The sequence below is a fragment of the Pistacia vera genome, unplaced genomic scaffold, assembly GCF_008641045.1.
Source record: "Pistacia vera cultivar Batoury unplaced genomic scaffold, PisVer_v2 Contig475, whole genome shotgun sequence".
In the NCBI taxonomy this organism is placed as follows: domain Eukaryota; kingdom Viridiplantae; phylum Streptophyta; class Magnoliopsida; order Sapindales; family Anacardiaceae; genus Pistacia; species Pistacia vera.
In genome coordinates this window covers 304841-331178 of record NW_022196307.1, presented here as the reverse complement: position 1 = coordinate 331178, position 26338 = coordinate 304841, and the positions used below count along the sequence as shown (strand labels likewise).

Here is a 26338-nt window from a genome sequence, read left to right as displayed (position 1 = left end):
TACTGAAAAAAATAAAGTAATCGGAATTAGCATGCTAATTAATAATCAAGCTATCAATGGCTGCTGCAAAAAAAACAGATAGTCAACTAAGAACCAAATATGCAATTTGAAAATTCTACCTTCAAAGTATGAAAAAATATCAGAAAAAGCATATTAAATCGTCTGATATAAAACTGTGAACCGAAACTACCCTCAGCACCAGTTCTTTTTCGTTTATTCCCTTTCCACTGTTTCAACAAATGCGTTATTCCCTCTTTCAAAGTTGCCTTCCATTTTCCAAAAATCCATAGCTTGGTACCGTGTACTGCCACTTGGGTTGTATGTATTCATTTCAGTCAAGGCAGTGGTCACAGCATCAACAACTTCTTCACCATACTCGTTCTTAAATTTTTCAGTTTTTCATCCTCCAAATCAACAAGTTCTGTACACCAACCACAGAATAAAATCTTCTGTCCAGTAATAGAACAATCAAAAGGGAATTTGAAAAATGTCAGTCACAATTGAAAGGAAGTATTACAGAAACAAGTTTATCAATCATTCCTTAGATGGTATTTGTACAATTTTTCTCGTCTCTTATTGAATCAACAGAGTGGATTGCTAAATAAATAAGGCACACTTACCTTATAGTTTCCATCTTTGTCCACAATGATTTTAAAAGGGCGCCAGCTAGGATCCCTTAGATATTCCTCCCACAGAGAACATAGTTCCACCGCTTTCACCTGCTCCTCAGGAAATTTTTCTTTGCTACACTGTGGAATGGTATACTGTCGAGCTCTCCCATTCTCTCACACAATATTAGCGCAGGATGTCCATCCTCAGACTCTGAAAACAAAAATGAACATTAGTTACTTTCCTAACACTGAACAAAAATAGAAACATTATTCTCTATAAAGATTGAAAACCTTTTAGAGGATAACAAATTCAATTTCTTAAAACATTTGAAAATAGCTTTACATTGATTACCTTGCGAGCATCGCAATTCATATTAGTTTTCCGCTCCTTGATGATAAGAGCTTGGTTAACTTCTTTCAAATGCTCTAGTTCTTTCCTTCCTTTATATCTTTAAGAATTGCATCCATCTTTTCTTAACATCTGGATCTTCTTCTCCCATGCGTTTCATCACCTGATAAGTACCTATCTTTTCTCTATCTCTAATTCCAATGCTGTTTGGCATCAAGTGTTTTTCCTAACTCAATAATTTCCTGCGCATTCGCTCCGTTTCTTTCTGTCATTAACAATCATTTACAAAAATGAATAAAAAAAAAAAAACTCTAAAAGTGCTGCATACAACATACTGCAACCTTCTTTCGAATGGTCAGCTCAAAATGAAAAATGGGGAAAAAAAACCTTTTGATCTTCTGCCAGCTTAACAAATTTTCATCAGCGTTCTTTCGCTCCAAGTTCTCCCTTTCATTCTGATAGATAAAATCAGATCAACTGTTACGAAGTTAAGATGAACCAGTATTACTCGAAACAATAATTCAAATAAGAAAAATGGCATGGATACTTCGCGCACAAGCCCGCGCGCCCGCCAAATCTGGCCACCGCGAGGGCCAAGAAGCAGCCATTTGGCCGCTGCTTTTGGGCCCACGCTAAAGCCAAATCTGGCCACCTTTAAAGGTGAAATTTATGAAATCAGGTTAGAACATGTTACTGAAATTATGACTATTGAAAGTAATGCATGATGTTTTGTCTTCTTGGTTACGAAACTCAAACAAAATAAATTCATTAGACATATGTTAAGAACAGGTATGTTAACTTAGTAAAGATCTACCCTCAGCATTTTATTCCATGCTCTCTATGCAGCATTTTCTCTCGGCTTTGTAATTCTTTTTCCTTTGTTTCCAAATGCAGTGAAACCTTCTCAATCTCGAGGAATATCTTCTCAAAATGATCACGTCCACCCGCATCATCTTTCTTAATTCTATTCCATATAAACATAATAAAATTAACATCTTAGCAACGTAAAAGATAATGGTACAGTTATAGCAGCTTCGCTTCAAATCAAACTCAGCGAACTGAGCTCAATTACATACCTCCATTGTGCTATTATATAAATTATTTTTTAAATTATTCACATTTAAAAGATAAATTATATAAATTATGACGGAGAAAATTAAATTCTACATATTTAAGATAAATAATTTGAATTATAAATAATGAATAAGATAAATAATCTTTACATAGTAGGGTTGTTACACAAGCTAACCGTAGTCTCGTGTGATTCATTAATTTCAATTTTTATTAGCAAACTTATATTCTTATTATAAACAATACAAAAAGATATTGTGAATTAAATCACGAGTGGTTTGAATCAATTGTAATTGATACATTGAGAATGATTTATTAAATCACAAGGAGTAGAGAGTCACTTAAATCTGACCATTGCTAAGCTTCGTAATAAATTCTTTATTTCTTGTTCATAGAATGAACTTACAAATTGATCTCCAACTTATTGATTATTGATGTGGAACGTGTAGTAGATGAGTACATAGAGCGGTTGAGCATCAGACAATCAAATGGATAGCTATATTTTGTTTTCATTATTTCATATATCTACTTTTTTTTTTTTTTAATTATTCTTAATGTGTAGTTATAATAAGTTATTAATTAGTTAAAGAAACATTTGTATAGGTTCTTAGGAAAATTGAAGCGTTATGTTCGTAATAAAAGTCGACCAGAAGGTTTTATTACAGAAGGGTACATTGTGAAAGAAAGTCTAATATTTTGTTTGACATATTTAAATTGTATTGAAACTAAGCTTGATAAGTTGAGAAGAGTTATTTTAAGTTAGCTATTGGTTGAAGATTATAATTTACTATTGACTTTAGCTGTGTGATTAACACTATGTGTGACTATAACCATTTAATTCATAATTAATAAAAATATAATTACTCATGGGATAAATTATAATATCTATAGCTTTGCTACAAATTCAAATAATTTATAGCTAATACACATGTATTAGCTATATATTTAAATTAGTATCTAATAATGATACTGTAATATTGTTGTTACCATGAAAATAAAATTTGTATAGTTAAATAATTTATTTAACTACAAATTTCAATATTTTATAGCTAATTCACAAATAATAGCTATATAGTTAAACCCATAACTAATAATGATACTATATGTCATGTAAATAAAATGTTTATAGTTAAATACATTAAGTAGCTACAATGTTTTACCATAGCTAATACATTATAGCTAAATGACCAATTATTGTCACGATTTTAATAAGTTAAATATAAATACTAGCTTGAAGGAAGAAATCTTATCACTAAAATTATTTCAATTAACTATAAATATTGACTTTTGTCACTGTAAATATATATTTGCTACAATTTTCTTTTTTGTAACTAATTTTCGTAGCTATATCTCTATAATGTTGTAGTGAATTCATCATTAGTTTTCCGCTCCTTAATAATAAGAGTCCAACCTAAAAGACCCATATGATAGGTGAAAGAGCTCATATGCTTAAGTACCACACTTGGTGGGTGTGAAATCCTAAAGTGGGATCCTAACATTACACCTCCCTTTAAGAGCTGACATCCACGACAGCTTTCACTCTATTAACACTGACCCGATCGAACTGGTTCAACCGACCGAGCCGGGTCGGGTTTTAAAATCATGGTTATTATCAATTCAAAAACGTTTACTTTAACCGCAAAAGGCTAAATGGTAATACCCTTTTAAAATAATTATTTTAATTAATTTTTTTGTATAATAATATCTTATTTGGAATATATGTTTGAATTAATAAAATTAATTTTTTAAATAATTAATTATATGACATAAAAATAAAATGAAGATAAATAAGTCCACTTATTAAAGATAAAAATCATTTACTTTTTAAAGTGATAAGAAAGTAATATGAGTGGACCTTGATTAATTGGTCCCCACTAAGAAAATGAAGGGAAAGAGGAAACAAATTGTAAACTTTTGATAAAATATGGGCCCAATTCTTTATTTTCTTTATAATTAAAAAAATATATATTTAATTAGAAGTTTGTAAGGAAGCAATAATGCAGTTGCAGTGCTGTACTGCTGTCTCCTATTCTACTCTTGATCTTCATAATAAATAGGGTTCCAAATGAAAATAATGGTGACAAAAGAGAAGCAATTCTGGGATTTATGTTTCATCTTTGACCGCTACTTTCATTAGAGCTGAAAAGAATTTCAGGGTGAGCATATTCTGTTTCAAAAAAATAAAAAAATCTGTCAAGCTGCATAATAAAGTTATGTTCTCTGAGTAAGACTTATGAAACGTACTTCAATTTCACTCCAATACAAGTAGTTGATCAATCAGAATGTACAAACAATATATAAAGGAATGATAGAATAAGAGACTGACGACAACGACTAAAAAACCTGAAATATTACTCAAAAGGTAAAGAGAATGTGGGCAAAGAGACGATCTTAACATTTTTAAGGAATGATCATTTGGTTGTGCGGGTTGTGGCTGCGGTGGTCGCTGTGTGGGTGCTGCATTTGCTGCTGTAGTGACTGATTTGGGTGTGTCGGCTGCTGTGTTTTTGGGGGGTCTTGGGGTTGGCAGTGGTGGACGTAGTTGGTGCCATGGAGAGATTGGGAGGTGGATGGTGCTGCAGGTGACGGCTGCGTGGGTGAGATGATGCGGCAGCAACTGGGCAGTGGGGTGGTGGAGCAGAGGAGGGTTGCAGGCCCAGCAGGTAGTATGAAGAAATCTGTTCTTGGGTTGTTGCGATAGTTTCAGTAAAAAAAATAAAGAAAATGATTTTTGGCTTGTGCACATCGCGAGTTTGACCTCGGGCTCCGTCAATTACTTGTGAAGATCGAGCTGGAGCTCGAGTTGAAGCAAAGCCGAGCAAGCTCGACCCCCATATTTTTGTTGAGCTCCGGCTCGAGCTCAACATTTGAGCTCGGTCGAGCTCGAACCCCAATTTCATGCCAAGCTAAGTCGAGTTCCAATACTCGGCTCGACTCGACTACACCGTGGTGGTGTAGATAAGGGAGGTGTCTTTGTAGTCCTGATGGTTGTGAATACATAATGCTCAATTACCAAATTTATGGTGCACATATTAAATGGAGATAATTGTTCCCAAAATGCATTCTAAAATACTGACCAAATTATTGTTTGCAAGAAATTTTTCCAACATCAACTTGATGAATCTAACAAAAACTAGCAATCAACCTCTTGAAATGTACACCCATAAACCATTGAGTAAACTTTAACTGTTTTGTTGAAATTCACAAGCAACATTCACCAGTCGGAAGAGGTCTTTTTCCCAAATCCTGAAACCACCAAAAAAAGGGAACTAGAACGGGAAATTTTAACCAATACTGAAAAAAATAAGTAAATTGGAATTATAGCATGCTAAATTAATAATCAAGCTATCAAATGGCTGCTGCAAATAAAACTAGATAGTCAACTAAGAACCAAATATGCAATTCTGACAAATTCACCTTTAAAGTATGAAAAAATATCAGAAAAGCATATTAATTCGTCTGATTAAAAATGAACCGAAACTACTCTCAGACCAGATTCTTTTCGTTTATTCCCTTTCCACTGTTTCAACAAATTGCGTTATTCCCTCTTTCAAAGTTGCCTTCCTATTTCCTAAAATTCCATAGCTCTGGTACCGTGTATCTGCCACTTGGGTTGTAGTATTCATTTCAATCAAGGCAGTGGTCACAGCATCAACAACTTCTTCACCATACTCGTTCTTCAAATTTTTCAGTTTTTCATCCTCAAATCAACAAGTTTCTGTACACCAACCAGAATAAAATCTTCTGTCCGTTAATAGACAATCAAAAGGGAATTTGAAAAATGTCAGTCACAATTGAAAGGAGTATTACAGAATCAAGTTTATCAATCATTCCTTAGATGGTATTTGTATAATTTTTCTCGTCTCTTATTGAATCAACGAGATGGATTGCTAAAATAAATAAGCACCTTACCTATAGTTTCCATCTTGTCCACAATGATTTAAAAGGGTGCCAGCTAGGATCCTTAGATATTCCTCCCACAGAGAACATAGTTCTACCGTTCTCACCTGCTTCCTCAGGAAATTTTTTTTGCTACACTGTGGAATGGTATACTGTCGAGCTCTCCCATTCTCCTCACACCAATATTAGCGCAGGATGTCCCCTCCCTCAGACTCTGAAAAACAAAAATAGAACCATTAGTTTACATTACTAAACCCTGAACAAAAATAGAAACGTATCCTCTATAAAGATTGAAAACCTTTTAGAGGATAACAAATTTCAATTTCTTAAAACATTTGAAAATAGCTTTACATTGATTAAATCCTTGCGAGCATCCTGCAATTCATCATTAGTTTTCCGTCTTGATGATAAGAGCTTGGTTAACTTCTTTCAATGCTTAGTTCTTCTCTTCTCCTTAAGAATTTGCATCCATCGTTTCTTAACATCTGGATCTTCTTCTCCATGCGTTTCATCACCTGATAAGTACCTATCTTTCTCTATCTCTAATTCCAATGCTTGTTTGGCATCAAGTGTTTTTCTAACTCAATAATTTTCCTGCGCATTCGCTCCGTTTCTTTCTGTCATTAACAATCATTTACAAAATGAATTAAAAAAAAACTCTAAAAGTGCTGCATCAACATACTGCAACCTTCTTCGAATGGTAGTCTCAAAATGAAAAATGGGGAAAAAAAACCTTTTGATTTCTGCCAGCCTTAAAAAATTTTCATCAGCGTTCTTTCGCTCCAAGTTCTCCCTTTCATTCTGATAGATAAAATCAGTATCAACTGTTACGAAGTTTAAGATGAACCAGTATTACTCGAAACTAATAATTCAAATAAGAAAAATGGCATGTACTTCGCGCACAAGCGCGCGCCCGCCAAAATCTGGCCACCGCGAGGGCCAAGAAGCAGCCATTTGGCCTCTGCTTTTGGGCCCACGCTAAAGCCAAATCTGGCCACCTTTAAAGGTGAATTTATGAAATCAGGATAGAACATGTTTACTGAAATTATGACTATTGAAAGATTGCATGATGTTTTGTCTTCTTGGTTATGAAACTCAAACAATAATAAATTCATAGAATATGTTAAGAACAGGTATGTTAACTAGTATAAAGATCTACCTAGCATTTTATTCCATGCTTCTCGCAGCATTTTTTCTCGCGCTTCTGTAATTCTTTTCCTTTGTTTCCAAATGCAGTGAAACCTTCTCAATCTCGAGGAAATCTTCTCAAAATGATCACGTCCCCCGCATCATCTTTCTTAATTCCTATTCCATATAAACATAAAAAAATTAAACATCTTAGCAACGTAAAAGATAATGGTACGATTATAGCAGCTTCGCTTCAAACTCAAACTCAGCGAACTTGAGCTCAATTACATACCATTGTGCTATGCGATCTTTTAAGGCTTTTTAGTATTTACCAACACACCTTTCAGCTTGTATAGTTTGGTTTGTATATTCTCATCCTGAACCAGAAGTACAACCGACCCATAAGTAACGTCTGTGTTCGTCAAACACCGAATCCAAGAGAGATCCAATAAACACAGTACCCAACTTCGAGACTCTTAATGAAGTAGCAGAAAAGACTTATCCATATATATTAGTTCATTATTATTTTCGGGTAATTCAGCTTAATAAATTCCGGGTGGCGAAGCACTGACGTTCCGTTTCACAAATTCGAGCCGCTTCCTTCTCTTTCGTATCTTTAGGATTCACACAGCCCACTTTATCTTCTTCACTTTCATCTTCATATTACAAAGTTTATATATTCTATCAAAATTGTAACCCCTGTTTTTATCATTTATTTTCCTATAGTATTTTTAATTATGAATGTGTGGAATTACCAGGGAATAATATGATGTGTATAATCCTTTAGTTAATTAGAAGCAAAGGGTTATTAGTCCTTTGATGGATAAAAACTAACAGGTGTCTATGAAAGATTTTGATTAGCTTAGTCATAAATGGTCTGCTAAATAGTATAGTGCGGTTATCGACTGATTTGAATCCATTCTCACAGGGGGCCAATAAAAAGATCTTTAAGCCAAATGAACATGGTAACTAATTAAAATTATAACTCACTATTGTGCTTTATACCCTCAGAGAAAATAGAAGACTAGTGAAGGACATATCAAACTTGAGGCCATGATACTTTATTGTTATGAACAGTGAAATTCCCTAAGATTGACAATATTAAGAGGATAACAATTTCAATTTTATTTGCTTATATTCTTCTTCTCTTTCTTTTGTTGAACTCAAACTCAAGGGTGGTTTAACCTAAAAGACCGATTGATGGTGAGAGGGCTCATAGACTTAAGTACTACACTTGGTGGGTGTGAGATCCTGAAGTGGGATCCTAACATTACACCCTATTAAGAGCCAACGTCCATGACGGCTTTCACTCTACTGCCACTGATCCGACGCTAGCCCTTTCCCCTTTGGGTGGCTTCACTCACCTATCAGTCATTCAATGACCATATTAATCTAGTTATAGGTAGCCTTTCCGCAACCAACTCTCAAGAAAGCACCAAATGTTAAACTCAAGCCAGGAGAGAGCTCAACCAAAAAGCCGGCCTGATAGGTGAGAGAACCCATAAGCAAGTACCACACTGGTGGGGTGTGAGATCCGAGTGGGATCCTAACAATTTTTTGTAGAATTGGATCCATCTTTTCTTGATCTTAATATCTTCCTCTCCCATGTGTTCCATCGCTTGATAAGTACTCCCCTTTGCTCAATCTCCAATTTCAATTGTTTTCTGAATCAAGTATTTTTTTCTGACCGATGATTTTCCTGCGCATTCGTCTTTCTTTCTGCCATTAACAGTCATTCACATTAGTGAATAAAAAAAAAAAAAAAATCTAAAAGTGCTGCAAACTGCATCCTTCTTTGGGTTCACTAAAGATAAAAAATGGGGGAAAAAACTTTTGATGTTCTGCAGCCTCAACAAAATTCATTAGCCTTCTTTGCTCCAAGGCCCAAGTCTCCTTTCATTCTAAAAAGAAAGAGAGTATAGTGAAAAATGTGATACCATAAAATCTATAGAAATGAAAGGAAAAGATATTGATGAATGATGCGTAGATAAAAGAGTTATGTCACATTAATTTGTACGTAATAAATAAAAGTACATGTACCTTAATTTTTTTAATTTTTTTTAATGATTGGAGTGTCCAGCCCCGTAGGGACCTGCCCCAAACGGGGTGGATTTCTCCAAAACGTTTTGGTTTGGGTCGAGATCGAGCCCAATGGCCCTGGAATTCGGGATGGGTCGGGGTGGGATAGGTTTTGCCCCGCCCCGAATTCGACCGTATATATATATTAATTTTATAATTGAAAATCAATCATATAAACCAATAATATTTTAATATTTGAAAATCCTTATACATTATACAATGACAAATTATAATTGTGTAAGTATTTTATGAAAAAATATATTAATAGGTAATAAAAAACTAGATTAAACATAATAAATATTAAAATATTTGTAATATATATATACATAATATGTTAATGTTATGAAACAAAAGTTATATATCGATTATGTATGGTATATATTTAACATTATACATTTTACATTATATGTGGTATAAATTGACATTATACATGTATATTAGTATAATGGTTTTTATATTTAATATGTTACATTATAGATTTAATTTCTTTTTTGATGATATGGTCTTTACGTTTAATATGTTATATATATTTTAATTTTTTTTTTTTTTTTGTTGGTTATATAATTTGGAGAAAAGGATAATAAAACTAAGGATAAAAAATACAAAAAACCCCCCAAACAGAATTCGGGAATTCTTGAATTCCCGAATGGGCTTCAAGCGGGATTGGGGAATCTCTTGGGCTTCGGGCCAGGGCCAGAGACAGAGGTCCGGCCCGCCCACCCGTGCCCATCCCTATTCGTCCCTCATTGTCTGCAATTATTTTAAAAGGGTGGCAGCTAGGATCCCTTAGATATTCCTCCGATAGAGAGCATAGTTTTCATCGCTTTCTTATCTGCTTCCACAAGGGAAAATTTTGCCTTTGCTACTTTGCGGAATGATTCCCGAATGGGCTTCAAGCCGGGATTGGGGAATCCTCTTGGGCTTTCGGGCCGGGCCAGAGACAGAGGTCCCGGCCCCGCCCACACGTGCATCCCTATTCGTCCCTCATTGTCTGCAATTTTTGAAAGGGTGGCAGCTAGGATCCTTAGATATTCCTCGATAGAGAGCATAGTTTTCATCGCTTTCTTATCTGCTTCCACAAGGAAAATTTTGTCTTTGTACTTTGCGGAATGGTTTACTGTAAAGCTCCTCGTTCTCTTCACAGCATTACAGCACGGGATTTCCCCTCCCTCATACTCTACAAAAACATATTTCAATCTAATGAGACGACTGATACTTGAATTGCCATGACCAGTAAAGAAGATAAATTTCAGTTTTTTAAACAGAAAACCAAAACCAAACAAAACAATTCGTATCTTCAGTGCAAGCAGATAAATTATTAATTCATTTATAATTATTTTGGGCACTCATAATTCAAGTGTGGAGTTCCTGGGTTTCCATTTCATAAATTCGGAACTTGAACTTTCATGATTTAACTATTAAACTTGTCTTGTTCATGCACATTCATTTATTAAATAAACTTCACTATCAACTAATCTTGTTCGGCAGAGCAATTATCGATTATCATTTACTAATCTTGTTCATGCACTCCATGAATATGAGTAAGCAGAATTATGCTGATCTTAATGCCTTTTACTTATCTTAAATTTTTTTTTTTTTTCTTTGGGTAATCGGAGGCAATGTTCCGAAAACCGGACCGAACTATGAACCACTCAAGGGTCCGATTTCCGGTTTGACCGGTTGGATCGGTCGGTTGGACTGTATTTTATAAAATTATTGTTAGTCCCTGAAGGTTTGAAATTCATCAAAAACACCCCTTATACTCCCTTAAGGTTTGAAATCTGTCCAAAACACCCCTGTCGCACGAAGAGACTAATGACGGTGGCGACAGCGACGATCGACAGCCAATCGAGGTTTGGAATCATGGGGGTTTTGATGTATAGGTGCCGACGAATCTGATGGTAGTGCTAGGAAGTTCCATAGGCACCGAAAATCGCCGGAATCAACAAAAGAAGTCTGACAGTCGCGTGAACTTTAGGTGGACAGCAGAGACTGAAAATGGCTGGGTTTTGTCATGGAGATGCCGCCAAGTCTAATGGTGGTGTTTTCTCTCTCGAATGATGCCGGAATCCGACGGGATTGAGCTGCGATTGAACCGCGATTCGACACTATTCTGACGATCCAACCGCGGTCCAATCCGATTTAAATGAGATTAACGGTTTTTTAATGATACTGAACCGAATTTGCCACCGATTACAGGTCGAACCGATCCGACCAGGCGGTTCGGTTTGATTTTCAAAATATTGATCGGAAGTGTCCGGACTAGTTTACACGCACCTCAACTAATCTCCCAAAGTCCTGAAATTAATGATCAGAGTTCTTTGCCTTTCCTTTTCTGAAATTCACGCTTGATTTCAGTCTCTTGACCTTTCATGATGTCAAAATCAACTTTTTTTGTTCTTGCTATTTGCCCAGTATACCAACAAAGCACTAATCACTGCTTCAATCTTATATTTCTTGAACTTCTTAATTCTTGATTTTTGTTCGAGCAGGTAAAGACATTCTTTCATTGACTTGATGAATTAAAATAATTTTAGTTCTATTTTACCTTGACAATAATAGATTCAATTGTAAGGGATCACAATTATATTATTCGTAGTTCGTAGTGTGATATTTACGACTGTTACTTTAATAATAACTGAGAAGAACAGGCAACATTCTTCTTTTGAGTCTTGGAGATCAGCTTATTAAACAGACATGTATTGATTCTTGCCACATTTCTCCACCACAATTTTAATACAGAATTACTGTAAACTACAATAATGGAAAATTTTATACAATCTAATTTTATATTTGATTTTACTTACCAAGAAGCCAAGCAGGTCTGGTGTATAGGAAAGGGAGTTGTCTGCGTAGTCCTGACTCCTGATGGGTGTGAAAACATAATGCTCAATTACCAAATTTATGGTGCACAAATTGAATGGAAATTACTCTATACTTCCCAAATGCATTTTAAAATATTCAAACACTGAATCTGACAAAATCATTGTTTCCAGGAAATTTTTATAACATCATTACTTGATGAAATCTAAAAAAAAACTATACCAATTCAACCTCCTGAAATGTACAACCCATAGACAATTGAGTAAATATTTTAGTTGCTGCATAGTCAAAATTTACAAGCCAACATTCAGCATGTAAGAAGAGGTCACTGTTCCCAATCCTGAAAACACACACCAAAAAAAAAAAAAATTGGAATTAGAAGTGGAAATTTTAACCAAATCCTGGAAAAAAAAAAAAGTAATTGGAATTATAACTGTAACAATAATAATTGCTATATCTAAATTAATAATCAAGCTGTCAAATGGCTGCTGCAAATAAAACTACATGGTCAACTAAGAACTATGCAATTCTGACAAATTCATACTAAAGTAAACTGTGAAACGAAACCTACCCTCGGCTTCAGTTTCTTTTTCGTTTAATCCCTTTCCACTGTTTCAACAAATGTGTCATTCCCTCTTTCAAAGTTGCCTTCCTATTTTCCCTAAAATTCCATAGCTCTGGTACCGTGTATCTGCCACTTGGGTTGTATGTATTCATTTCAGTCAAGGCAGTGGTCACAGCATCAAAAACTTCTTCACCATACTCATTCTTTAAATTTTTCAGTTTTTCATCCTCTAAATCAACAAATTCCTGTACACCAACCACAGAATAAAATCTTCTGTCCAGTTAATAGAAAATCAAAAAGGAATTTGAAAAATGTCAGTCAGAATTGAAAGGAAATATTACAGAAACAAGTTTATCAATCATTCAAGAAAATGAAAGGAAAAACCTGAATCATTAATCTAAAGGTTAAAAAAACTTCAAAAGAACACAACAATCTTCACATCAACCAGTTTGACCGAATAGCAGTCAACAACATTGCACATTAAATAAATTAAGGCATCCATGACCAGAAGGGAAAGGCTAATGAAAGTGCCCACTATCTTAAAGTTAAAGCATTTACTACATCTATTAACACAAACATTATATGTAAAATGTATAAGAATAAAATGCCCGTCGTAAGCCTTTAAATTAAAACCAACCAAATAACTGAGCAAAAGTATTTGTATTCTTTTATTTTGTTTTTCTTCTCTTATTGAATCAACGGAGATAGATTGCTTAAAATAAATAAATAAAGCACAACTTACCTTACAGTTTTCATCTTTGTCCACAATGATTTTAAAAGGGTGCCAGCTAGGATCCCTTAGATATTCCTCCCACAGAGAACATAGTTCTACTGCTTTCTCACCTGCTTCCTTAGGAAATTTTTTCTTTGCTACACTGAGGAATGGTTTACTGTTGAGCTCTCCCATTCTCCTCACACCAATAATAGCACGGGATGTCCCCTCCCTCAGACTCTGAAAAACAAAAATAGAACCATTATCCTCTAAAAAGATTGAAAACTTTATAAGGGATAACAAATTTCAATTTCTTAAACATTTGAAAATAGCTTACATTGATTAACTCCTTGCGAGCATCCTGCAATTCATCATTAGTTTTCCTCTCCTTGACAATAAGAGCTTGGTTAAGTTCTTCCATGTGTTCTTGTTCTTCTTCCTTCTCCTTTATATCTTGAAGAACTGCATCCATCTTTTTCTTAATATCAAGATCTTCTTCTGCCATGTGTTTCATTACCAAATAAGTACCTCTCTTTTGCTCTATCTCCAATTCCAATGCTTGTTTGGCATCAAGTGTTTTTTCTAATTCAATAATTTTCCTGCGCATTTGCTCCGTTTCTTTCTGCCATTAACAGTCATTCACAAAATTGAATTAAAAAAAAAAATCTAAAAGTGCTACATACAGCAACCTTCTTTTGAATGGTCAGCTCAAGATGAAAAATGGGGGAAAAACCTTTTGATCTTCTGCCAGCCTCAACATATTTTCATCAGCCTTCTTTTGCTCCAAGTCCGCCCTTTCATTCTGAAAAAAGAAAGAGTCCAGTGAAAAATCTAAAAACTTGTACAGCACATTCCACTAAAATAAAAACAACGCATTGTCAAGATATTGAGTTCAAATTAAAAAAAAAAATTAAAAAGTTAAATTTGTTCAAATTACTGCCACTTTAACTAGATTAAAGCAATATCAACTGTCACTGAAGTTTAAGATGAACCAGTATTACTTGAAACTAATAATTGAAATAAGAATAATGGCATGGACACTGATGTGCAGATAACCACTTACATTTTAATAAGATCAAAACTATAAATTGATATTGAAAAGTCAAGTCGCCAAACTGTTATTGCTGTTGAAGCATTCTCAAGTACACAATCTAGGCTTTAGTTAAACCATGCTAAATTAACAAAAACAATTTCAGTCAAGAATTGTCAATCTTAAAAGAGTAAAGATGCATTACCGTTAGCTTGTCTTGATGAAGTTTCTGCCTCTCAGTTTCATTTTGGGCTTCTCGATGCTGCAGTTCTATTTCATGCATCTCTAATTGCGTTCTTTGGGCTTCAATTTGCAATTTAACCTTCTCATGATCTAACAACACCTTCTCAAATTGGTCACGTGCAATCTGCTGCATCTTTCTTATATCTAATTGACATGAAAACATTAATTACAGCAAGGCAGTGCAGTGGAAGAATAGTAATTACTTAATTTACTACAACATAACTTATTAAATAAACATACCTTCATTACGGATTTTGTTCACCTCATCTATTTGTGCCATCACTTCCTCATGATAATTGCTAGTCTCAAGAAATTTGCTCTCCATCTCTCTAAGAGCCATATTTTTAATCTCCAAGGTATTGGTCAAGTTTGTCACAAGTGATGATGTTTTCCTCTGATCCTCCGCTTCTTTCCCAGAAACAGTCTTCAAATCCCCATTCCTACGAAGATGATCACCAATTATGCCTTTTGAGTAGTAGTCATCATCCCGAGCAATCCATCCATACAGGTTATCTCCTAGGTTCTTTGCCGCACAAAAGTCCTTCTTCCCATGATGACTAACTTCAAAACTCTTCTCAAAATTAATTGCATTCTTGAATCCAGCCCAATCCTTGTTAAACTCCACAACAGCAACCCCTGAATGACCCGAACGGTTCCATAATGGAAGAACCTTCAGGGGATCAAATCCTTTGTTCTTGAACTCTTCCCAAAGTTTCGAGCCACTCTCACCAACATAACGTCCATCTTTCTGCTGAGTTTTAATATTGGCAACAATACCCACCCAAGGGTAGACAAACAACTGATCTTGTCCCTTATCATGTACCCCAAGTCTCTCAGACTTGGTAGCAGTTTCTAACTGATCCTTCTCCATAAGATATTTATTCATAAACTTCTTCAATGCCATGTGCCGAGCTTTTTCTCTAATACTGCTATTGTTGGAGTTAACAATACCAGAAGCATGTTGCAGCAGCTCTCTATAAAGATAATCATAATCCTTGTCCCAATGGCAGAATGGACATTTATAAGTAGACCTTGAAACTTTAACCTTGAGGACTCCTTTCTTCAATTCATTATATTTTCTATATTCATACTCCTCCATCTCTGCCTCTTTTTCTAAACTGTATGGCATTGCTGACCTACATTTCATAAAAGCATCTCAAGTATCTAAGGTATTTGGCCTCAAATAATGTAAAATGGTGCTATCATATCAGTCAGGTAAGGACTTAATTAGCAGGACAGCAATATTTGCAAAAATTTTGCCAGCAACCAAACAAAGCATAACATGTTGGCAATCTTTATGATAACAACAAAAGAATGTGGATCAGTAGATCATTGACAGAGAAGAACAATATGCAATGCTCTTTGTACTCTTAGCCTAACACCCTGTTGGCGAGAAGTCTTAAATGTCATACTGACCATCTGACATTATTAGTTCAGGTGAAATGAGCAACCACAAAGATAAAGTATGGTTCAACCTCTAAATGTCAAAATAATAGATAATCCCTGATATAAATATCGCATGTAACACTTGGATTCAAAAAACAATAAACTAACAATCGGTACATGATTAAAATAAACATAGGTAAGCCAGAAACAAGCGCATCAAATCCAAATAAAAGTAAGTTCTTGCTTATCTCTTTCTACTATCCCAACATTTCCCCAAAAAACAAACATCACACAACTGTCTTTAGGGCCTGAACAGGACACAAACATTCTTATTTCCAAGTCACACATAAGATTAAAAATCCAACAAATGAAAAAAGAAAAAAGATTAAGAAAACTCATGTAGGTGTCAGTTGTAATATTAAATCCCAGGAGGGAATTCAAATGCAAGATTTGAAAACCACAAACAGTTCCTGATTGATCCTTCTCCATAAGATATATAATCATAAATTTTGTCAGTGCTAATAACGGTTAAACATAAAAATAACAGAAGTTACTACCCTCAACCTAACTGGTCAGCTTAATAAATAACATCTCAAGTTTCTATGTTATGGTATTATCTCAAATAGTGCTATCAGATCAGTCTGCTGAGGACTCAATTGGAAGGTCATTAGCAATTGCAGAACTTTTACCGGCAACCAAACAAAGCATAACATGTTGGAAATCTTTATTATAACAACAGAAGAATGCAAAGTTCAGTAGATCATTGACAGAGAAGAACAAAATGCAATACTCTTCATACTCTTGGCCTAAAAACTGTTGGCGCTAAGGTCAAAATTGAGCCAGTAAAAAGATCAAGCATGGTTCAACCTCTAAATGTCAAATTAATAGATAATTCCTAATAGAAAATATCTCGTGTAAAACTTGGGTTCAAAAAAATAAACGAAAAATAAGTACATGATTAATAAGTAACATAGGCAAGCCAAAGAACAAGCACATCAAATCCAAATAACAGTAGGTTGGTTATAAGCTTCATGAAATTATCGCTTTCTACTATACCAACATTTTCCCAAAAACAGACATCACACAACTGTCTTTGGGCCCGAATATTTCAACTTGTCACCACATTAGAATATTTCAATATTACACACTTCATTATTGACCAAGGAGAAACCCCATTTTCATTATCGTTTGTAAATACAATCTTATTTTAGCTACAATACTCTATATACAATCTATCTAAACTAGATACACAACTACTTTTTCTCCATTTCAACAAACACATTTTACACCAATTTATTCTTTGAACCCCGGTACCATGAATAATGAAAACTTGTAATGGTAGCAAGCGTAAAGATTACATCTCTGACAAAATTGACAAATTTTGTGTTCCCACACACTTATCATGAATCAAATTTATGTTAGTAATTAAAGAACTCACACTAAGCATGTCAAAATATATATATGACTATCCAACACCTAATTGCAGTAAAAATCCAATAAACTCAAATCAAAACTATACATTCAAAAAATCACATCAAATTGCTAAAGAACAGATTAGATGAACTGGTAAAGGCTATATTGAGTTCAAAATCATATTAAAAACTCAAATGAATACATCTCAAAATAATGTCCACTTAAAAACACCTTTTAAAATCACTCAAACAACAAACATCCAATAAGCAGTTTTTAGACTTAATGTTATATATTACTTTGATAAAAATGTTTTGATATCGCAAGCCAAAAGCCCTTAACAACTTCCATTTACCCAACAGAGCAGCAACAGATTGCAGCGAGAACTTCAATAAAAATATAATATAATAAAAAAAGAAAAAACAATAGAAATATAAAGGCTTACTACACCGAACACTAAAATTCATAAGAAATGCATTTCTATATGTTTCTGTCCACACACGAATCAAGTGCTTCTCCGCAATTTACTCCTAGTTTTTCTTAAAAATCATTTAGTAAAAAGCACAAATCATATATGTGTCCCCAAAACAAATTTAGGCACATGAAGCGCCTTCTGATAAATAAACAAGTGCATGAACAACAAAACAAGAACAAAAAAAAAAAAACCTTCGTACCTACTCAGAGTTCAGCAAGAAGAAACCTAATGGAAAAGAAGAAGAGTAAAAAGGTAGAAAAATGCTATCCTTACAAAGACAATACAAAGAGAGCTACAAAGTGACATCATCAGGAAGGAAAAAACAAAGAAAAAACGGAAAAAGAGGGAGAGAGAGAGAGAGAAATCATGAAGATGAAGGGTAGAAATTGTCTTTGTATGGTCTCTTTGTTTTTGTCTTTGTAAGAGTAGTATTGCTCAAAAAGGTATTCTTATATTTTGACGGAGAGAGGAAGATGAACAGTTGTGTGAAAACAAATGGCAAAGACGACAAAGGCTCCTTACTGTACAAGTAACTCCTAAAGTGCCATGGCTGCGCTGCTTTACCGTTTGGGTTATTTGGGAAAATTTTTGTGGACCCAATGTTACACTTGGAGAACGCAGATTGCGTGTTGGAAATTAAAAAAAAAAAAATTGTAATTGGTTTATCATATGCAATCATGCGAATAACGTCGGGTTAGTCGGTGGAATTATTAATGGCATAATATTCGTATGATATATTTATACAAACTGTAGTAAGAAATGGTTGATTAATTTTAAATTAAAAATATATTTTTTATTCAATATTTTTTGTTCTATCACGTTATATAAAAAATATTATATAGGTAATATTACTCTAATAAAATATACAAAAATACGTAATATTATATAATAAATTAAACGTATTAAGTGGGAGTAAATAGCATGAGTTACATTTCAACCCTAATTAGTTTTATGATTATATTCATTATACTATTCTTACAACCTCCAGCTAATCAGTTCATAAATGGATTACTAATAGTTTCCAATTCTGAACTGTCACATCAGTTGCTAGACTATCCTTACCCTCAAATAATGTTAGTGACTGAAAGAGACTTTTAGGTTCAGAGACGAAAATGCCCTTAACTTTACTCTTTCAAACCTTCTCCAAATTAGAGGAACAAAAAAAAAAAAAAATCTTCTAATATCACTTTCACTTTTGTTCAACAAATTATAGCGAAAAAACTCCCAAACACCATGAAACTCACGTCTTCTCTCTCAGTCCCTCGTCTTCAATACACCATCATCCATTCAGTCAAAAACCAACGAAATTGTACCCACAAATAACAATCTAAACATACCTCAACACTAAAAGCTTTTAGAGATAAAACAAAAACAAGAATGAATATTAAAGGATGGAGAGATCATACCTATCACATATAACATTAAATCAAAGACTCAAATCTTCTTTTTTATCGTTCATTGGAGGTTTGGAAATGAAAATGGATCTTTGTAAAGAGAGTGATGGGGTTAGGTTTAGAAAGAGAAAGAAATTTTCAATGGAGGTAAAGAAGAGATCAGGCTGGTAAGTGACGTGGAGGTGGAGAATGCGGTGGCCATGGACACTGTGAGAAAGGGTATAGAAGAGAGAGACAAGGCTCCTTCCCGTACAAGTAACTTTTAAAGTGCCAGGGCTGCTTTGCTTTTCCGTTTGGGTTATTTTAGAAATCTTTGTGGTCCAATGTACACTTGGCGGCCGTGGAGTGACTTACCAGTCACACCACATTCACAGCTAAAAGAAATTTTGAAAAAGCATTGAAATTTTGAAAATTGGTCAATCTCGGAGTAATGTGTTAATTGAGCATTAATTTCACTGGTTATTTGTTGGAATTATTAATTAATTTCATATATTAATCAAACTTGAGTGGGACCACTGAACAGGGAATTTATAGCTGTTAATTCATATTAACTTTATTTTGTTGACGATTTTATATATATATATATATATATATATATGGTATTACACTTTTATTTAATAAATTATAAGTTTATATACATTTTATTATTAATTTTCACTTTTATTAAGTTTTCATTATATTTATTAAGTATAATTTAAAGAGTCTGTTAAATTTGAATACAAATTTTTTTTTTATATTTAAAAAGTAATGATAATACTCTTTATTTATATAAAATATACTTTTTAAAATAAAGGGTACCATTAAAGATACTCTGATAATATAATACATGAATTGATGCATAATTTCAAGGGCATACTTTAATCTATGATTAAAAGAGATGATCCCTTTTACAACCTTAACATTTAGGGGCCGTTTTGATCGGGTTAATATTAGATAGCTGGGATAATATTTTTTGAATTAAGTAGATGACAATGTTTGGTTGGTTTGTAAAAAATTATTCCAAGAATATTTTATGACAAACAGTAGCATTTGGTAGGGGTGTTCAAAAGAATCGATTGGAACCAAAACCGACGGCTACCCTAGGTTTGGTTCCAGTTCCTACCCAGAACCAATCATCAATGGGTAGATTCCGATTCCAAATTTTTGGAACCGGAACCAGGAAGCGAGACTAATATAAAATAAAATTAAATATTAGGGGGGTTAATAAAAACTTTTGTATAAAAAGTATTGCGAATATATTTATATTTATATTTCATAACATTTAAAGTAAGTTGGTTTTACTTTTGAGAATCTACCTTTACAAAGTAATGGAGTTTGTAATTTTGAATTTATAATTTGTAATTTTATTTTTGTTAACAAGTGCCAGGTGGGGGGTATTTGTAAGTTTTTAAGGGTTTTTTTGCCATTTAAAAACTTTTGGGGGGTCACAAATTTTACAGGATACCCAGAATCAGAACCGAAACCGTCGGTTCCGGTTTTGGTTCCAAATTTCAAGGAACCTGCGGTTCCGGTTCTGATTCCAATTCCTTCAAAAAGTGTGGGGTACCTGGAACCAAACACCCCTAGCATTTGGGGGGTATATGCGGGAATCTTAATAGTGGTGGTGGGGGGGGGGGGGGGGGGGGCGGGGGGGGGGCGGGGCGTGCTATTAAAACTTACTCTAGTAATACAATTTTGTTTTGTTTCCCATGTTGCCCCTAAATAGTTGATCATTTGGTCAAAAAACCTTTATATTTGTTAACATTTACAAAACATCCAATTTACTCATGTAGACACTTTTGTCCTCGCTTTTTAAAATTTTCGGATAACATTGTCTTTGTTATTGTCATTATTTACATAAATGTTATTATACTCAGAACTAGCCACCACCGTTGACCGCCACCGAAGGTTGCCTAAAGTAGTCATAACGGCGTACAACAGGCCGTGCGTTGGTGAGGGTTTTCCGACAGAGGTCATATCTAGCTGTTTCACGGCCAAAGATGTGGCCGTGAAACGGTGACTGATCTAGTAGTGAAACAGCTGGCGTTTCAGAAACCAAAGACCTGGCCATTTCACGGCCAAATTTGCGGCACTGACAACAGCCACCAACAATGGCTTGGGGTGGGTAAGGGTATTTTTGTTAAGTTTAAAACGTTTTGGGTTGCTAGGGTGTTTTTGCTAAATCTGAAAAGTTGGGGGTTAAAAAAATTATTCAAAAAATAATAATAAAAAATATTGTTATATTAATATTTAAAAATAAGGGCAATTTAGTAATCTATATAACATATCCAACAATTTATCCTCCCAACTAAACATATTATTCACCAATTTATTCGAACTAACCAAACACATTTTCTAAACATTCATAGTAATCTTCAAGGTGATCTTTTATTCTATTAGTATAATATCTCCCTATAATAAAACATTATATGATCCAAAAGTCCCTTAATAACATTTTTTTCTTCACTTATGATTGCTTGCCACACTTATAAGAAGCATAACAAATATTCACGTTCATTCATTTTGATCATATTCATTTAATTATCAAATGCTTATCAATTTGTATGGATTATTTTACAATTATAACAATTTCAATCAATCTTTAAAATAAAAATGTCAACTATATTATTTTCACCAGTTTGAATCCAACCATTGCAAAGACGTTCTCATAACAATAAGTACAACTGCAAAACAAGAAATTAAATAAAAGAATAAGAGTATAAAATATATTAAAAAAAAAAAATAACAAAACGTTGTCCATCAAAACCACAAGCAAAACATTCTCAAAACGTGGTTAAAAATAAAAATATAAAATAGCAGCAAAACGCCGTCTGTGGGGATCGAACCCACGACCACGTGGTTAAAAGCCACGCGCTCTACCACTGAGCTAAGACGGCTTGATGATGGCAAGTATTTCGCCTTTATTTTTTAATATTATTTATTATACATGCTAAAAATTTGAAAATGCCGAAATGGTAATAGTAATACTATTAAATATGCATGCAATAATTTTGGGTGCGTTTGGTTTATTATTTTAGGTAAGATTTTAGGGATAATATTGGATAGTTGGATAGGGGAGTATTACAAGATAAAATTTAAAAATTTATGAAAAAGCTCCCAAGGTTTGCTAATTTAATAAATACCCCAATACATTAAAATATTGTAAAATGACAAAAACACCCCTATCACCTGCAGTGCCAGATTTCGACCACTACCGTCAGAATTTGGCCGAAAAATTGGATAACCACTCATACCGGTCGGATCTATTGGGTATTTGATCAATATGGCCTTTTCCAGCCGTATCCACCACGGATCTGGCCGGAAAAGGCCAGATCTAAGGCCGGATGTGGCCGTCGACGGTCGGAAGAGGCCAGATCTAAGGCCGGATGTGGCATTCGACGGTCGAAAAAGGCCATCTTTGGCCGTCGTTGTCTGTCAACGATTGCCAAGATTTGGCCGTCGTTGACAGTCAACGACGACCATTTCTTTAGCCGTCAAATGACCTTTTCCGGCCAGATCCATGGTGGATCTGGTAGAAAAAGATCAGATTTGGCCATTATCGGCCACTTTGATTGGTCGTGTGACTGTTGTGACAGATTTCGGCTACCACTTGTCGTGATTGCCAGGATCTGGCAAGTATTGGTCAGTGGGGGTGTTTTTATTAGTTTTTAAACTTTTTTTTGGGTATTTAATGAAATTAATAAACTTATGGAGTCTAAAAATAATTAAAAAAATAGACTAATATTTAGGGAATAACGTGCCAAACAACATTTGAAGAATATGATTGGGAATATGAATAAAAACAATAAGCCAAACGCACCCTTTATTATTTATCAATAAAACAGATAACATTACTTGCAAAACCATAATTAAGAAATTCCCATACATGAATTGCATCACAAATCAATAACAAGGTGAGGGCACAAACTATTTCAGAGCATTCTTATGAGAGGGTTTCGAAAGTCTGATGATCTTTCACAGTATGCTGCTCAGTTTGTTATGTGTTTAGGATGCATGTGTAGCAGCACTCTACGAAATTTCAGCACTAGGAATCTGAGTAATTGAGGAACCTTAGCGGGGGCACCTTATGATTGAGTTGACAAGTGAGACAACTCTTTTACTGGAGTCCTGATTCTTGAGAGAAAATCTCGTCCAGATACGCAAAGACTAGCTAAGCAATTGTGCCCTCAGTACTGAATAACACGACTGTTAAGCTTTGAATCTTGTGTTAATTGTATAATTATTCCTTCCCTTTTGTCGTAACATATATAGAAACTATCATCCAATGGGATAGAACAAAACAAAAAAAAAAAAAAACAAAAAAAGTGCATGAGCTGGTGCAAAAATTCACCCATTATAGTATATTTCGATTTGCAAAAGTCATGGCATTATTATTTATTAGGGATATATAGATACAATAAAGATTAGTTGACAAACAAATCTTACAAACCTGACGTAGTAATTGATAATTGGTTTCTGATATGGTGATATCATGTTAGATTTGTGAGAAAAAGTTTATAAGATTTGTTTATTAGCGTAGTATTGCCTATATGGATATATAATTCAAGAAAATCAAATGTGGATGGAAAATGTTAATATCAACAATTCAACAAAGATCTCGTTTTGAGTATGTGATTATCGTGTTTAGAGGTAAACAACTAAACATTGGATAATTAAATCCTAAAAGTTTTGGTTGAATGATAACAAGAGTTCACTCATGGATTAAAGAATAAATCTCGCAAATTAATAAAGAAATAATAGATATAAATATAACAAAATAAGCTTACTGAGATAATGTGTCTGGTTTAAATTTTGCTTCATGCGTTCCCCCATTAGTATGAGCATCCTCCATGCATCTAATCGGTCTATATATATGTACTAGTGTCTAGTCTCAAATTCCAAGACGATCCAATGTTGGTTGAGAAGGTTGATTGTCATGAATCCATAAAAAATATAGTTTGAATACCAAATCAGAGCCCAACTTCAGTCGAACCGAACGCTTGACCAATGGATAAAAAGTTAGAGCCAGTAACTACCTCCAATAATAGGCATAACCCAATATATGGGATTGATCATGAAGGGGAGTATTGAAGTTTTACATTGACTACTCACGCTTAAACTTATTTTGGGTTATAAGAGGGGGTAATCCTCCCATTCAATAAGGTCTTATTAGGTGAGGATTGTTAATTTTTGGGTCTAATTCCTCACTTAAAAGGTCTTATTGAATAGGAGGATTACCCTTTCTTATAATCCAATAGGCTTGAGCGTGCCTAATCGATGTGGGATTCTAACATTTTCTCTCACAGTCAAACTCATATATTGGGTTATGCCTATTATTGGAGATAATTACTGGCTCAAACTCCTTGTTAATCAATAAATTAAATAAAATTATTGAGGTAATATCTCTAGTTTAGTTCGAGTATTTCCCTAGGTAGTTAATTCTTATCAAAGTCATAATTTTAAAATCTCAAAAAATTAAATGAGATACCTATCCACCGTCGCAATCGTAAAATATATATATATTTTTTAAATTTTGTTCACATTCCTCTTCAAGTCCTCTCGGGTACAAAGAGCATCTAATTGGCTTATAAATATGTACTAGTGTCTAGTCTCAACAGTCATCTCCTATGAATCTCAGCATTCACGTGCTGTGCTGGAAATCTAACACCACCTTCCTCTCTCTCTCTCTCTCTCTCTCTTTTGAAACAATGTCTGGTGTGTGGATTTTTGAAAAGAATGGTGTGACCCGCCTCATTCCAAACCCAACCAGAGAATCTTTCGAGCAAAAGGAGCCCCCCTTCCCTGGCACCGCCACAGCACCCGGGGCTCGACCCAGGGTCCTGGTTTATCTCCCAACCAACCAGGAGATCCACTCTTACTCTGACCTTGAACTACGACTCACCGAACTCGGCTGGTCTCGCTACCACAACTCCCACCAACCTAATCTTCTCCAATTCCACAAGTCTGAAGACAGCGCTCACCTCATATCTCTTCCAATAAATTTCGCCAACTTCAAGTCTCTCCATATGTATGACATTGTTGTCAAGAATCGCTCTTTCTTTGAAGTTCGTGAGCTCACCCCGTAGCATAATGCAGGTATTGTTCAAGAATAAACCAAGTTTCCATGATGCTTGAGCCCGGAGGATTACTATCACCTACTTACGAAAACTTTGAAAGAGACACTTGGGTTGTCTTTACAGATTTTATGTTATAATCATACAACACTACTAATCTGATTGTCTGTTGTGGGAGTTTTTGTAGCTAGCTAATTAGTTGCACCAATTTGATGTTCGTGGTTTAAAGTCAGGTGTTTAACTAGAAACAAAATCGTATGAGTTGATTCTTTATGCATGCTTCTTTCTTATCTGACCCTTTAGTTAGTTGTTGCTTTTCTTTCTGATTGGGTCGAATTCGCTGTCGATCGATCGCTGTATAATCTCATTTCAAAGTAGTTTGTTTCCCTTTATTACTCCCTCTTTAAGATATGTTGTATGATTCTTCTTAATTATCATTTATAAATTCTGCATGCATGCATATGAACTGCTTAAGGTAAACGTCAATTACTCATCATATGGTTTTGGTTAATACATTACTTCATCCGTGATCTCTTCAATCATAAGAATAAATTGTAGTTTTCATGAAAACTACTTCAACCCCCTTGTAAAATATGAGAGTTTACCTCAAAAAGTAACTAAGAAATATCATTTTAACTCCATATATACATCAAAGAGCATCCAAAAATTTATGCTTATGGATCTTCAAGTTTTTAGAGCTTAATTAATAATCAAACATAATAACAGATTAAGTTTCTCGATATATAAATTGTAATATTATTGGAAAATAATGTGACGTTGGCTTGCAATATTCGTGGGCAAAGGGTCGATAGAAATGAACTAGAACGGAGCTAGCTGGTTGGGTTTACTTGAATCATGAGAGAGACAACTGTGTTTACTTGAAGGAGAAGTAATGTTGGTTTCTGAGAATGATGAATATTGTCAGCGCAGCTTAAAGAACGTAGAGATAGGTTTTAAAAAAAAAAGCTGAAGTTTTTCATGCAGACTGTTATGGATGGTGCATGGAACAAGGTCTCGTGCTTGTACGATGTACCTCACACATCAGAGATCTCATAATTGTGGCTCTAAACTCTATAACCCATTGGTTTCAGGAGACGAGTTATTATCCC

The 26338-nt window shown here is 34.4% G+C and overlaps 1 protein-coding gene and 1 non-coding gene across 3 annotated transcripts; both read right to left on the bottom strand.

The window, feature by feature from the left end:
- Positions 1-12076: 12076 nt before the first annotated feature.
- On the bottom strand, positions 12077-19415 carry LOC116146269 (factor of DNA methylation 4-like). Of its 2 annotated transcripts, none has more exons than XM_031431681.1 (8): positions 19189-19415; positions 14752-15647; positions 14474-14655; positions 13972-14040; positions 13576-13860; positions 13269-13478; positions 12533-12771; positions 12077-12301 (listed from the first exon to the last, which is right to left on the bottom strand). In XM_031431681.1, the coding sequence occupies exons 2-7, from the start codon at positions 15638-15640 to the stop codon at positions 12541-12543; spliced, it is 1866 nt and encodes a 621-aa protein (XP_031287541.1). In that variant the 5' UTR covers positions 15641-15647; positions 19189-19415; the 3' UTR covers positions 12077-12301; positions 12533-12540. The 2 variants fall into 2 exon arrangements, with proteins under 2 accessions (XP_031287541.1, XP_031287542.1); XM_031431682.1 differs by lacking the exon at positions 19189-19415 and adding an exon at positions 17982-18037.
- A 2565-nt stretch (positions 19416-21980) lies between these two features.
- TRNAK-UUU lies at positions 21981-22052 on the bottom strand. The gene has a single exon. It is a non-coding gene; the product is annotated as a tRNA-Lys (tRNA).
- Positions 22053-26338: the final 4286 nt, after the last annotated feature.

Bases quoted from the DNA above. Each gene is read 5' to 3' on its own strand.
- LOC116146269 (XM_031431681.1), bottom strand. From the start codon at position 15,640: ATGCCATACAGTTTAGAAAAAGAGGCAGAGATGGAGGAGTATGAATAT. The intron at 14,041-14,473 runs GTAATGCATCTT...TTCTTTTTTCAG, and splicing joins TTCATCAAGACAAGCTAACG to AATGAAAGGGCGGACTTGGA. The intron at 12,772-13,268 runs GTAAGTTGTGCT...GTTGGTGTACAG, and splicing joins ACAAAGATGAAAACTGTAAG to GAATTTGTTGATTTAGAGGA.